The following is a 15,386-nucleotide window of genomic DNA, read 5'->3' as shown; positions in this document are numbered from 1 at the left end:
ATTATTAGAACGCATCAGTGAAAGTTTGGGGATAATGGGACAATCTGTTCACAAGTTTTGAATTTTTAAACTATCTGCGCAGTCACTGCCGGATGAGAAGACTACTACGTTACAGTGTATGTTGTCACATGTGAACAAAGATATATGGAAGATATAAAGAGAATTTCACAAAATTTTATTTCTTGAAAAAAAAGTATACATTTCATTGACTTGCCACTGACGTATGTTAAGGGTAACATTATTCCCCCCTGCCTTCTGAAAAGAGGCAAGTCAATTGTTCTTTTACTATGCGAGAAAATGAAAATATGTTGAATCTTCTTAATGTTTTCTTTATATCATTGTACACATGTGACATCACAAGGTGTAGTAATCTTCTCATCCAGCAGTGACTAGGCAGAAACTTCAAATATTCATAACTTTTGAACAGGTTGTCCAATTTTCCTCAAACTCTCACTGATGTGTTCTACTATATACTGCTGCATTCACTCAATCCACATGTCTATGGAGGTGGACTTGTCCTTTAAGGAAGATAACTTTATAAATAGACAGAATGCAAGAAAACTGCTTAAGGCAAGAACACAATAGGTGGGATAACTGGAGGGCAAGAAATCAGGCTGCATATAAACTAACATATGATGCTGGATTCTAGAGATGGTAATAGCGACTATGAGTTGAAATTTCTTCTTTAACAAATGGTTCAAAGCTGCATGTATTGCCATCACCTAACACTGAAATAAGTCTCCAATCTGCACATTTTATGGCTGTCTTGTCACAGCAGGAATTACCAGTCATAGATGAGCAAATATTAGGTGTGCAGTTTATTCCAAATAATATCAGTGTCAGCCAGGAGACAAAGATGAGAAGAAATATCCCTTTGAATGTAAGTCACTTCAGCAATGCCAGATTCTAAAACAGCCTGGATACTACCAAACTAAGCACACTGCATGGCAAGAATAATTACAGCTTTACCAACTTGCTGCACATTCATCACATCGTAAAATCTACTGCATAGAAATATATTTACAATGACAAGTACAAAATTATGCATATATAACAGTAATTTGATTAGTTTGATCAGCCTCTAAATTCATTCTTTTCCTTTGAAGAGTGATCTCTGCCTGATACTCCACTGGCTGAATAGAAGAGCCCAACAAATGGAGCTACATGCTGATCAAGGAACTTATCTTTAGTCAGGCTTTTGACATGCCCTTGGCACTTAACCCTAACCAGGCCAGGCTTTTTTGGGCTGTTCTGTGGCCGGGGGATTGAATCAAACCTGCCCCCCCTCCCGAAATCTTGGCCGTCGATCCATGAAAATTGGCACATACACTACCTGTGCCGTAATGTACCATACTAAAAAAAAAAGAAAAGATTTTTCCTTTTTTACATTTTATTCTACATCAAGTAATAATGCTAAAAATATGCATGAAATCAACAGTTTTCTCTCAATCAGAAAATACAGCTCCTACAATGATAAGTTTGGTGATAATATTCTCTGTAGTATTCCTAACAATAACTGTAAAAATGTACATTTTCACGGTATGGAAATTTTTGTGCATTTCGTGCAACCAGATGCTAGCACGAAAAAAAAAGCACGAGAATAGTTTTGCATGCCATAATGTTCCAGTAGTTTAAGTCCTGATTCCGCGGAATTAAAAACACATAAAATCCATCTTACCCGGCTGAGTGCGAAAAATTACTCGCGGGAAAATATCCACTTTCACAGTACTTAAAAAAAAAAATCTGGTATCAAAATCAATATCTTCTATATTCTATTGTTTTATGAATTTTGTATGTATTTGTTTGTTTTCTTTTTACCTTTTGTTTTCATCATTTTTTTTCCCCACAAAAATTATCACAGATCATATTCTAAGCATGATTATGCTAAACTTGATTGATTTCAGCCAATGAAAGTGAAAATAATCATATCTTTTTAAATAAGGTGAGAAAACTCCATTTGCATAGACTTTGTACACAAAATCATGTTTTTGAGCCATTTTCTGTCTGACAAGCATGTATAAAAGGTTGTGCAGTGTCATAACGGTATGCCTGATTTTCGCAAAAATGGTGTCGTAAAGTGTGCAAGACTTGAAAGTAAAATGTCAGCGAGTGGCGCAGTCGAAATATTTCGTGTGGCAGAATGGTTGTGGAAAATGTTTAGTGGTGGGTGGGGGGGGGGGGTTGATTCAACCCTCCCCCTCGGCCATTTTGCTCTTCAATTCCAAATAGAAATTGGCAGCAGCAAGAATACCGTATATCAGAGATTTGGTAGAAGGTGATGACATCCCAGGACATACTGCGTAAACTGAACAAAAGTTTGTGTGACATCATCTTCTTCTTTTTTTATCCTACATTATGTAAATACAAATTTAATGTAATGCATCTACGAGTAGCAAAAAAAAAAAAAGATTCTTGAACCCTTCGTACAGAAGGACTAAGTGAGCAAGAAATAAAATACTGGCATAGATCTGACACGAACGTCCAGGAATTAAAACATACTTATATGTATGACCCTGCATCACAAACCCAACAAAGAGCTGCTGGATATGATTTTTAAACAGTAAAATTCTGAAAGAGGAGTTTTTCAAAGATGTTTTACCCATGAAGATGGGATGATCTATATCAAACTCAAATTAATGGTGAAAATTAAGCATGTACAAAGACTAATTCTGATAAAAGGGGCTTAGGTTTTGTTTTGTTTTTGTTTTTTAGAGCAGAGCCACTCTTTATTTGTGTATAAAGCAAAGATAGGAGTTTAATTATCTCACAGCTTGGTAAACACAACCTTCTGTTGTAACTGATTAACGAAGTGCCCTACATCGATGTAAATAAGCACTGAATTGATCAGCGTATTAGTAGTCATGACAAAAGAAACCATGGGCACGATGGAAGAATTTAATGAATAAGAACAACTTTCTATTCATGATTACGTCAGAGTGTAAAAGCTACTGCTGACTCTTTTTAAAGCTTCTGTGAGCTTTCAAAGACAACATGTTCACAGTAGTAAGGATCAGCATGGGTGAAAAACAGAGAAATCTAACCTGAAATGGGAAAAAAGAATGGTCTGTAATAAGAAGACTGCTTGCAGTTTACTTCATGGTTCAAAATTTCAAATTGAGGTTTACTATGACAGAAAAAAAAAATCACACTCCAAATCAGCCTAACTGCCCTAAAATGCATTAATTTTTCAGGCATACTGAGAAATCAATTTGTAAGACATTTTGTAGGTTTTGTGATGCAGGGTTTATGATAAATCAAACATACAAAAGATCCATCATAACATTAGTCCTTATCACATGTTTGCTTTAGAAAACAAAAAAACCCTGCATTCAACAAAGTCCACTACATTTGTGATACAAATTCAAAGAATCTAAATCGTACAGATATTTACATCTAAAAATAAATACAGTATAAATTTATTCAATGATGCAACCTGTGTAAACAGCATCTAGGGATGTGATACTTTCAAAGGAGTTGACAAGAAATTATGACTATGCTGACACAAGTATGATATTATACATAATACTCAAAATGCAAAACTACAATTGTACTACCAAGGGGATAACGGGTAAGGAAACAAAATACTACAAACTAGCAAGCACTGAATATTCTTTACTCCTCCCTCTCAGAGTATTGAGTATTGAGTAATGCAGTGTATAAGGACTTATCAAGTATATACTTCCAAGCATGTTTTCAGGTGGTTCACAATGAAATCGCGTGAGAACGAACATTTATTTGATTTGTGTTTTTCACCTACATTTACCCAGAGTCATAGCAAAGCAAACCATAATTCGCTGACATGGGGAAATTTGTTTAGATCTGCTGTACAAGGATTATCTTTAACTCGGATGAAAAAAACTGTGATCACTACTATCTGCAAATGCAAGTTCTCCCTCATGATTTCTACAAAAGAATTTAAGTTGGCAGTTTGAAATAAAAAGGAAGTACAGCTCTTGCAATATGCAATGCTTTATCGTCTTTACAACTTACTGCTTGTGGCAAACCTCACAATTGGCAGTTTCTATGTTCAGTAGTAAGCAAATAATCAACGTTGGTGAAGGTGATGGGACAAACTATCACTTCTGAGGCGATCTGGATGTAGCTATCTTTTCGAAGCGCAGCTGAGGAAAGATAGCGTACACGTTCAGATCGCCGAGGAAGTGATAGTTTGTCTCATTGCCTAAAACTAAAAGTTGATTATTTGCTTTATATTCCACATCTAGGGTCCTACATATTCACATTTTATTCCACTTCTGAAACCGTTTTAGCTGTCTTTAGGTATCCTCATGGCTTAGGCTACGTAGTTTTTAGACGTATGCGCGTAGATGACGAAACAACGAATTTGCTCCGTACCCCGCGCGTGTGGCACCGAAATAAAAGTGCGTTGCACTGTGGTCTTTCACTTGACCCAGGTCAAATGATAGACCACAGTGCAACGCACTTTTATTTCGCGTGTACTCAAAATTGTAAGTTATATCACTCGTTAGGACTATGTGGACTAAGAGATCAGCGAAACAAAAGACTATCATCATAGAGTGTAACAAACTTTTCTTCTCAGGTGATGTGATGGGCAAAACTACGCTTTATCACATGATCAGCTCTTGACCAATCCTATAGCAAGATTCTTAGCATGTGGAATATAATACATGATATCAAATCCAGGCTGAATGTTATCAAACCAGAGATAGAGGGAAAAAAAACCCACCAAATTGTTGATTGAGGATGAACATCTAACATCAATAATTGATACCAAGCACAAGTAAAGTAATCACAGCAGTCTTCCTTTCGGTACACATGCCTTCCGCTTGATATTCTGGGATGCAACCAGAGTAAGGTGGGCAGGATTTTATCTCATATCAAAAGATAGTGCTGATCTACTTCCATTGATGAGCTTAGCTAGGATACTTCAGTGAATTTGCTCATCTGGATGAGATTGATGGACAACAAAATCAAGTTTAACGGTGGGTTTTTTCTTCAGTGCTGGTGGTGAACACAAGATGGCTGCTCCCCGGCTGCTGTCATAATTCTTCCCGGACGGAATGCTTCTGACCAGACTCCCTCACACTGCTCTCCCCCTCTTGTTTGATCTGGTTGACAGTGGAGGGTGTGTCCTTCCTCTGGTCCTGTGATGTCTTCTTCCCCTTGGCAGCAGGCACCTTGGTCTCACCCGTCTCTTCCCCTGAGCTGGTCTCGTTCTGTCGCCGTGCCGATGGCTTCCCCGCATCCTTCTTAGCCTTCTCCAGCTCCTCCCAAATACTGGAGGTCTCTGTGTCACTGATGTAGTTCTCCTCCCCGGTGTAGTGGGTGGGTGCCACTAAGAGAGGATCCACAGAGAAAGCCCTCAGATCTCTTGGCTCAAACTGGACTGCCCATTCCTCCCTGAAAGATAACAATGATTTGAACAAATGTAGAAGACTTGAAGAGACTTTCATTCAGAAATACTGACATCTTGTCCTCCATCCAGATTTCAAGAAGTCAGAAAATATGTTGCAATGGGTTGAATGCACTGCATTTGAGTAGTTTGTCTAGAGAATTCATCCCATATATGAAAGAAAATGCAATTCTTTTTCGAAAAGCTGAGGAAATAGTGAGAAGAGACACAGCTATCATGTTATAATCACAGTAGTCCAGACTAGCTTTGACATGGTTAATATAATGATCAAAGGTCAGTATGTCATCACAGAATGTTACTACTTTTGTTAACATTTATCTAATTACTGGACCTGTACAAATAATTAGCAATCACTTCACTAGAATCATATGGCATTGAACAATAATCTGCTTCACATTTGACAAAGATAGAAAAATGGCAGCTACAATTTGGCTTCTCATTTTCATTTTAACGGCAGTTTTAAATGTGTCTGTTTCTACTCACTCTGGATGCTTGTCAAACATGATGGGCAGGTACTCATCCACTGGCACCATCTTGCCAAGCGGCTTCTGAGCAAGGAGCTTTTTGGCGCCCTCGAGTGACAGCATATAGCTCAGTGTCCAGTAGGAGTAGCTAGGCTTGACCAGCTGGCTGGACCCTGGTAGGTATTCTTCTTCCTTCATGTGAAGGATTTTGCGGCCAACATATCTAGAGACAGAGAGAAAAAGAGTGAGAGAATAGGAAGGAAAAAACAAACACGAAACATTCCTCATCATGCTCAAAAGATTATGCTCTCTGAAGATAATACTCACAGTACATATTGTAAAACAACAATATTTCTCCAGTTACGGTGTGGGATCTTTTTTGGGTATGTTCGCAGACACTTCACCCAAACTCACAAGGATCACATCACATCGCATCATCACATCAAGTCAACATCATTAATTCACCGAGATGACAATCGTAGTGCATGCGAAGGAGAAAACTTATTAGCGTACTTGCCAAGCTGGCTAACCGTCAGGGCTCGTCGCCTGACACGATGCACAACTGTACTCGCCACACGAACGGCCGATACATACAGCGTATACAAGACTTTACAATACGCTACCAAACACGGAGAGACACTGCAGACATGTCCACCTCTGTTGAGCGTCAGCTCACCACTGCTTGCTCCTACTACCCCAGCAAGAGTATACCCACATGCGACCCGTGACCCCCCACCGAAACTCTTACGGCCATGGGGTCCCCGTCACTGCACACCCCCTACGTTCTACCAGACGTACAATATAAACAGGGGGATACACAATATAAACAGGGGGATATATCAATATGTTTATACAATACAATGACGTATGAAAGATTGAAGTGAGATAGAATGAATCAAGAGAAAGAGTAAATTGAGAGAGATTGAATGGAGTGACATCGCATACAGAGATAGCATTATGAGAGAAAACTCACATGAGATCCCACTCAAGTTTGCGGGCTGCTACCTCGGCCATGATGCTGGCCATTCGGGGTCGGAAACGCCCTCCAAAGCGGATATCGTCCTCAAACACGATGACTCGTGACAAGTTCCTGGCCACCATCTGCGGACCAAAAATGACAAAGACAAATCAATACAATGAAAAAATATAGTTTGAACTTGTAAAATTCTGGAGTTTTATATTGTACAACCTGTGCCAAAGTTTGATTCTTCGCCTTTAGCAATGTCAGCTTCAAGTAGCTTGATACAAATGAGATAGCAGCCTTGTCGATAAAAAAAGTTAATATCTGTAGCAAAACTCACTCAACAAACACTTTCTCAACAGGGGAAGGCATTAATTTTCAATCTTAAAGTCATATAACATGTGAATTGCACAAGTGCAATTCTTCATGACTTTCACTTATAGTGCTGTCTTCGTTTGGTGTGGATATTGTAAGAGCTCTGTCAAATGGCAGAGTACACATGAACCAAGGAAGCACAGTCTTGGAATATTTACAAGCATGTCAGAGTCACATTAACAATGTTTTCTTGCAGACATGAGACATATTAGGTGCAAGTGAACTTCACTGGGGGTATTTCTTCTGTCTTGTCTGGGAATAAAACAAACACCTTGAAGTATTCAGTACAATGCAGCATAATATGATGGAACATCCAACAGTCATGTGCTACTTCCACACTCACAAACAAAATAACACTGTCAGCTACCAGTTGTTCTTTTTTTTTCATTATCCCCATGATAGGAGCTATTGCCATCCTGAAACTAGGACAAAAATGACATACTCATGACAGAATTTCCATTCAAACTCCACATCTACCATGAAAACAAGATGAATGCACTTTGTCATCAAGCCATTGTCATTTTGGTGACTTTTTACGAATAACATGCCAGGAGATCAGAAGGTAATTGTAACTCACATCTTGCCAGATGTAGTAGTGGCTGAGAAAGCAGCCAATCTCCCCTTTGGTCAGCACTCGACCCCAGTAGGGGTCAGCGTATCCTGGCAACATGTCAATACCCATCTCCCTCAGCATGTCTGGTGAAAGTTGTCTGGAAAAGACAACAACGCATAGAAAAACTGATAAAAGTTCAGAGATAAGAAAAGCCATATCACTACAGAACACAAAGCACAAAATGTTTCTTAAAATGAGGAAACTCATTTGAAGTTATTTCTTTTATCAATTTTCCCTCATTTGATCCATCCCTTTCACTCTAAGACAATATTCTTCAGAGCAGATTTCATTCTTGTTGTCATAATACAGCCTTAATTTATTTGTCTGTGAACTTATCTGTTAAAAAAATGCATGTATCTCTATCATATTTGAATTCATCAATCAATCTATCCATCTAACTGTCTATCTATCAAATCTATCTATCTATCTATCTATCTATCTATCTATCTATCTATCTATCTATCTATCAAATCTATCTATCTATCTATCTGTCCATCTATTTGTCTTTCGATGCTCTTATTGTCTGCCATCTGCCAGTTGAAACACAAAGAATACCGGTAAGCATGGTATACAAAGCAATAATTACTGCCCTATCTTTGACCTTCACTATCAACTCTATACTCACCAAATCAGAAATTTATACAGCACACTATGGAAGTGATGGTATATCTTGCTCACTCAAAAGCGACAAGAAATTAACACTGAAGTAAAGCTTTTGAATGCATGAAATACAGCACAGGCAAATAGGTGATCCAGGTATTTTATATCTCTAAAATCATAATGGTGGCATGCCCTCAATAAGTGCACAGACATTTTTGTGTGCAACAGCGGTGAGTTGTGGATATATCTGTATGCATCTCTCTTCTATACATCTGTGACATAGGTGCTCTTTCTTTCTTAAAGTAGAAATGTTAATACATTTTTATTTCAATTCTGTGCAGGTTTGATGAATTCAACCAAATCCACCACTCATCTAATCGTAATTCAGCATAAGACATGCAGCAAAATTCCGGGTCGTCAATTTAACAATCAAAAGATGATAATTTGCAGCTCAGTTCCTCGGGACTTGATGGTTTAACAGGAATCACATATGAAAGCAAAGAGATTATTAAGCAGAGGGGTGAAGATACAAGGTATGAGTTTTCTTCACTTTGTCTGCCCTCTGTAGGCCTGCAAATGAAATTTGTAAGATCGCAGCTGCTGATCTACACTTTAATAAACATGTCGGAAAAAAGGAACTAGCGGGAATCGAAACTGTCCTCTACTGCACCAACACTACCACCAGGCTTTCCCTGGTTGCCGACAGTAGCAGTAAGCAGTAGATGACAGGTTTGATTGCCACTGGTTCCTTTTTTTCTGACATGTTTGTTAAAATATAGATCAGCCCTTGCAATCTTAAAAATTTTATTTGTTCAGAGGGCAGACCAATTGAAGAAATCTCATACCTCATATCTTCTCCCCTCTGCTTAATAATATCTTATTTTCATTATGCCTTGTCCGTCTTGGACTACTTAACATAAGAATGTCGCGATTTCAGAGCTTGGGTATTTGTTCCAAGTTAATTGAATCATATACTCAACTTTTGTTTAAAGATTTGGTCCATTGACAAGTAGTTCTATTTTCAAGCTTTGATCCGTCACCAAAACTTATGAACAAAACTAAGAACATACTGACTGAAGACACGGAGACACACAAACACAAAACAAAACAAAACAAAACAAAACAAAACAAAAACAACACCAAAACCCAGAAAGAGCTGTACTATTTTGATGGTCTAAGCTTTAGCTTACTTGCCATCCACAGCTTTCCAGATCTTTGCCTCGATCCTGAGCAGTGCCAGTGAGGCCATCATCCTCTTCCTTCTCTCAGTCCGACGCTCCAGGTTTATCATGTAGATCTCATCGAATCCCATCCTGTCTGGCGCCCTCTCCATTGGAAGGGTGATGTACTTGGATACTGCCATGGGAGTATCATCCTCCACTACGATGACAAAAAGAACAAATGAATACTGGTTAACTCTTACTCACTTGAGCGCATTTGTTGCACTTACATCTACAATGTAAGGAACTTCTACAATGTAATTTCCTATGCATTTCATTCATTCAAGACTCTCTTTATTCTTCTGTTCATTGAGCAAAGACAGATTTAGAGGTGAAAGTGGATGACTGCGAATATTCCCACATACATCAACATACGAAACATATAACAAATGTAATGCCTCTGGCACCCTCCAGCACAACTAGAACAAAAAACCACTCTGTTTCAAATATACTTTTTTTCCCCCTCAAGGTCACTAAAACATTCTGCAGATGCTGACTGGTGTGGGAGGAAACATACCAAAGGATCTATCACAAGGGAGTGAAATGGAACTCAGGAATTTTAACATTCATGAAATACCATTTCAAAACCTGAGATTCAGATTTTGGTATAGTCCTGACAACAGAAGTTATCATATGTGAGTTATAGATAGGTGAGTTAGACAAAGTACTTTGGTTAGACTCGCATAGCCAAGAGGTTAGCCTACCTAGAACAGCATCCCCTCGTGGCAGCCATTTTCCTCAGCATCAACAATGAGCCCACTGCTAGCAAGCTATGAATACCTTTACACTTTCAGTGTCTTTGAACTTCATATGCACAGTGCAAACTCAAATCTATGTACCATTAATCACTCTCTGCTTCCCTCATCCTATTCACAGCTTGTCACAAATTATTGGACATTTAGATAGTACGTAGCATTGCAAAGGATACAAACATCACTTGGAATACTCATGTTCAGAATATTACAACAGCAATATCTAAAGCAACTGGTGTTTTAAGAAGAATAAAATATTTAATTAATGATCAAACTTTAATTATGTTATACAACACTTTATTTTTACCATATGTAATGTACTGTAATATTGTATGGGGCAACAGTAGCAAAACAAAATTGAACACAATTTTTCTTCTCCAGAAAAAGGCTCTTCGTATATGCACACATTCACATTTTTTGGCTCACACTGACCCCATATTTTATCGCCTAAAAACTTTGAAGGCCCATGATATACATTTATACCTAACTGCCATATTTATGTATAAACACACTCGAAATGCATTACCATTTTTTCATAATACCCTAGTAACCAATGACCATATTCACTCATACCCTACCCGTCGTTCCCATGATTTTCACTTAAGTAATCCGAAGCTTTTACTTGCTCAAAAGTCGATTAGACATCAAGGTCCGGATACATGGAACACTCTTCCTGAGGAGTTGAAACAGTGTGCCTCCTTGTTTTCATTTAAAGCAAACTTAAAGAAGTACATTTTATTACAGTATATTTCAAATATGAACTAAAAACAAATAAATTATATAACTAATGTTGGTCTCCTGATAGCAACAGCGCATATCGTCCCCTCTTTCAGTAAACCAATTTCACTATTCTAAATTCCAGCCTATCTGCTATTGTGCACCCTCAAGCACCTGCACACACATTCACCACCACCACCATCACACACCAGAGTTTATTTTCCCCTGCTACCTTCGCAGCAGAATTTATATTGTTACGAATTTAGTACGTCCTTATCTTTTCCTCGGGCCGGCCATCTTTTCAAGCAATGCTTATAATGGCGGCCCTCTGCATAATCGTTTCTTAACTATAAATGTTATTCTTATTGAATCACTGCTGCATAGACATGCATACTGTATATTAAATTTCTTTCATATCGTTGTTTATGCAAGTCAAAAGACTGTGTTAAATTACCTTACAAAACATGGAATTCTTGTCATTTTTTGGCTATTAAATCTTACAATTCTAATCAAGATATAGTGACGGCTTCATAGATAACGATTTATGCCAACAAACTAAGGACTTGGAAAAATACTCTAAATTACTACGAGTGAGTGAGCCGAATTTTTATATTTCCACGTCATCATTACGTTTTGTTCTTCTGATTTTTTTTTTTTTTTGGATAAATTTTGGCGAGCGGGCGCAGCGAGCGAGCCGAAAATTGTTATATTTCAGCGTTACAAAACATGGAATTCATGTTTTGTTTTTATCTTGTTTGATTTGGTTTTCTGCCCCCCCCCCCCCCATTCTCCTTCCCCCCGTCCGGGCGAGTTTTTTGTTTGTTTGTTTGTTTTTTCTCGTTTTTTTTTCACGTGCCCCCCCTTGCCCCCCCCTCCCCCCCCCCCCAGATACGCCACTGTTGGTAGTTGATACTACTAACTTAGCATGCAATGTGCCTATAATAGGCTGCAGCGCAGCATGCATTGTACACACATAATATTATGCATCATACACAATTTACGGTACCGCGTACGGTAAAATACCGGTAAACGGTGAACATTATGCGCAATGTATCTTTGCGATTCGGTCAGAAAGCAAAGCAGGGATCGGGAATGTCTACTGTTTGCGCGTCAGCTTCGCGCGCGGTGCAGTAACGTAGTATTAACACGTACTGTACACGAGTTCTTTAGTGCGTATGATATTATGTAACTCCATAATGTATCATCATCCACACAAACATTAAAACAAGGAAGAGAGAGAGAGAGAGAGAAAATGAACGCAAAAGAAAGGAAAGGCGGAATTCAAAACGGAAATAAAAGCGGTAAAGACAGCTTTTGTTTCATTTGTCAACATCTAAACATTGCTGAAGAGGGGTGTTGAATAGCTCAAACACCTCCCTTTTGCCCAAGGGAGGTGTTTGAACACCTCAAACACCCCCCTTTTGGCAAAGGGGGGTGTTTGAACACCCAAAACACCCCCCCTCGGTACGCCCTTGCATAAGATAAATATTGGACTACTGGCTTGGCATTCACGAACATGTATCTATACTACATAAGTAAACACATGACTGTTTTGACACTTCTTTTAATGGCAGGTTTGCCTCTCTGAAGCATCCGGCGAATGTGACGTCATTCATGCACATGACCTCGCAGTATTACGGCCAAGTGTGGCTACCGTGCTTCGGCGCCGAGGCGCACCGCGTGTCCTGTTTGAGAGCGCTAGACGTCTACAACCAGAGCCAGCCCGAGCTCGTGGTGGGTCACCCGGACCATTACCGGCTCATCTGGGACTTCTGGAAGAGCAGGAAGTTAGGGAAAGCTGCTTTATCAACAGGTGAGCTTTTGGCTATGCTCAGACCGGGGGGGGGGGGGGGGATGGATTCCGCCGCCCCCCCCCCCCCCCCCCCCCCAGATCTCGGCCATCGGTGGTGCGATCGCGATGAAATTTTGCGTGCGTGAGACCCGCATTATAATCTAAAAGATTGTGTCATAAGATTTTCTGAAACAATCAATTTCTAATTTTAATTTAGTAATTATGCAAATTAAGCTAAAGATCATATTTCAGCCTGATTAAAAGCATTGAGAGTCTAATTTTTGATCTGTAAATCTGTTTTAGCACATTCAACAATTGTACATCACAAACACTTTCAAAATTCATTTCAATTCTTATGTATTTTATTGTTTTCAGAATTTCTTATGTATTTCCGTGTTTTTCAGCTTTTGTTTTTTCTTTGTTTTTTCATTGGAAATTGTCACTGACCTCTTTTCTACCATTATTAGCACAAAACTAATCAATGAAAGTGATTAATTGTATATAAAAAATAATCAGGTTTTTATGACTTCTATGACAGAGCACTGTTTTCCTTAGGAAATGTACACAAAATCACAAAATTGTGCCCGTTTTGGGGCGACATTCCGTTACAAAAACGGGCGTGGCTTCGCAAAAGTATGCGCGGACGTCGCAAATTTGGTCTCAAAAGTTGCGCGAGACTTGAACAAACAAAGTCAAGAAGCCTCGCGACGAGGCCTTCTCGCGTTACAGAATTATAGCGCGAAACGTCGGGGGGGGGGGGGCGGCCCTTTTAGGGTTAAAAATATGGAAGGCCAACCTATCCCTATTCATTTTCACCTGTAATTCAAGTTGCAGATGGCATTTTATAGCGTGCAGCATCTTGTACATGCGGCATGGGTAAGGTTGGGCCAATTGTTCTGGACACTTGGAATCAGCAGTTGAGCAAGAAATGGATGCGTGATATAGCCTACATTTTGTTTTCTTTAGTCTGCAACTGCCTTTAGAGAGAGATCCACTCCATTTGTGACATATTTATCTTCAGCGATGTCTTTTCAAAATGGACTGGCTTGTGCAAAGCTGAATCAGCCTACACGATGTTTTACTAACGAAAGCCATTGGATTTCCTCTCTTTCCTTTTATATATACATATATATATATATATATATATATATATGGAAATATTACTCGTAGAGTAGGGTGTGTAATCACTGAATCCAATCGCACGTGTGGATTAATCTGACATAAATGCGTATAGTGTATCACGTGACTGCAGTGATCCAATAGAATCATCTCTCACTTTTACTCCTCTGAAGGTTTCTACCTAACACAAATGGCGCTGACCGTCTGCGAGGAGACGCACCTCTATGGCTTCTGGCCCTTCCCTGTTTACTTCGACGACGAACCAGGCGACATGCGCCAGGTGCCGTATCACTACTTCGACGATCTCAAGTTTTCGAAAGCGCACGATATGAACCACGAGTTCCTCGTCCTTTTACAGATGCACAAACTTGGCCTTCTGCGATTGCACGTTGGCAAGTGTTCATGACATCGGCCCATCTGGCGCGATGTAGTGGACTGAAAAAAAAAATGACATTACATTATTTATCTTGTGTTCTTACTTATACTGTACAACTTCCCACAAGTCTTCGGACTATGTGGTAGAGAGAGCAAGAGAGAGAGAGAGAGAGAGAGAGAGAGAGAGAGAGTGAGAGGGCGAGGGAAAAAAAAAGGAGGGGGAGGGAGAGAAAGAGAAAAGGGTGGGTGTAAGTGTGATTATGTGTGAACGATTTTCATACTTCCAAGATTCAAACAAGACCATCTTGCAATGGATTGTCTTTGGAAGGATTGTGCTTTAATAGCAGGCTCAACAAGCGCCTTCTGCGGTCAAACAACAACTTTTGTGTCTTACTCATTGAAGTGATCGGAGTCTATGAACAATGCATGCCCAACTACATTCCTCAGGACTAAGTTCATAATGATTTTATGAGTGTGTTTTATGTGCCGGTGTCGGTACATGTTTGCATGTGTGTGTGTGTGTGTGTGTATGTGTGTATGTGCTCATATTAGTCTCGCAGTCTTTCCATATTTCCTCTCTGAAATATAATCATGCTCACCAAGTAAAGTTTTCCTAGAAACATCCTTTTTGTGGCGACAGATGTTATCTGCTTGTCATAAATCATGACATGAAATCATCGTCACTCAACACTGGATGCCATCACACCTCAGTGCTCTTTGCATGTTTACTGCTTCGGACAAGTCTTTGGCTACCAAATATTTATGACTACACGTGTATATTATTATCTATCTACCCACCGTGTGCTACTTGGAATGATTATTTGAATTGCTCGTGAGTACTTGAGATCATTTGTGAAAAGACCTTTGCGAGATTGGTATTAACCGTGTACGAATTGGACCAAAGTGCTGAGACTAAAGTGAATTGTTGCCTTGTAAAGAAATGATATAGCAAGAGGTAATGGTAATTATGATTCCTGGCTTGACACCACGTCTGTCTGCATCTGTA

General features: G+C 39.2%; 2 protein-coding genes across 2 annotated transcripts; one reads left to right on the top strand and one right to left on the bottom strand.

The window, feature by feature from the left end:
• Window positions 1-2,200: 2,200 nt before the first annotated feature.
• LOC139715732 (probable inactive glycosyltransferase 25 family member 3) lies at window positions 2,201-9,842 on the bottom strand. Its single transcript, XM_071627281.1, has 6 exons — window positions 9,833-9,842; window positions 9,596-9,785; window positions 7,770-7,902; window positions 6,830-6,957; window positions 5,876-6,079; window positions 2,201-5,379 (listed from the first exon to the last, which is right to left on the bottom strand). The coding sequence occupies exons 1-6, from the start codon at window positions 9,840-9,842 to the stop codon at window positions 5,019-5,021; spliced, it is 1,026 nt and encodes a 341-aa protein (XP_071483382.1). The 3' UTR covers window positions 2,201-5,018.
• Window positions 9,843-10,114: 272 nt separating this feature from the next.
• LOC139715731 (alpha-N-acetylneuraminide alpha-2,8-sialyltransferase-like) lies at window positions 10,115-14,478 on the top strand. The gene is made up of 3 exons (XM_071627280.1): window positions 10,115-10,230; window positions 12,669-12,907; window positions 14,179-14,478. Exons 1-3 carry the CDS (start codon window positions 10,115-10,117, stop codon window positions 14,409-14,411), a joined length of 588 nt encoding a protein of 195 aa, XP_071483381.1. The 3' UTR covers window positions 14,412-14,478.
• The last annotated feature ends 908 nt before the right edge of the window (window positions 14,479-15,386 follow it).

Source organism: Diadema antillarum, unplaced genomic scaffold, assembly GCF_040938485.1.
Source record: "Diadema antillarum isolate AM-2024a unplaced genomic scaffold, OU_Dant_1.0 scf00000054, whole genome shotgun sequence".
In the NCBI taxonomy this organism is placed as follows: Eukaryota; Metazoa; Echinodermata; class Echinoidea; order Diadematoida; family Diadematidae; genus Diadema; species Diadema antillarum.
This window is presented reverse-complemented; position numbering and strand designations above follow the sequence as displayed.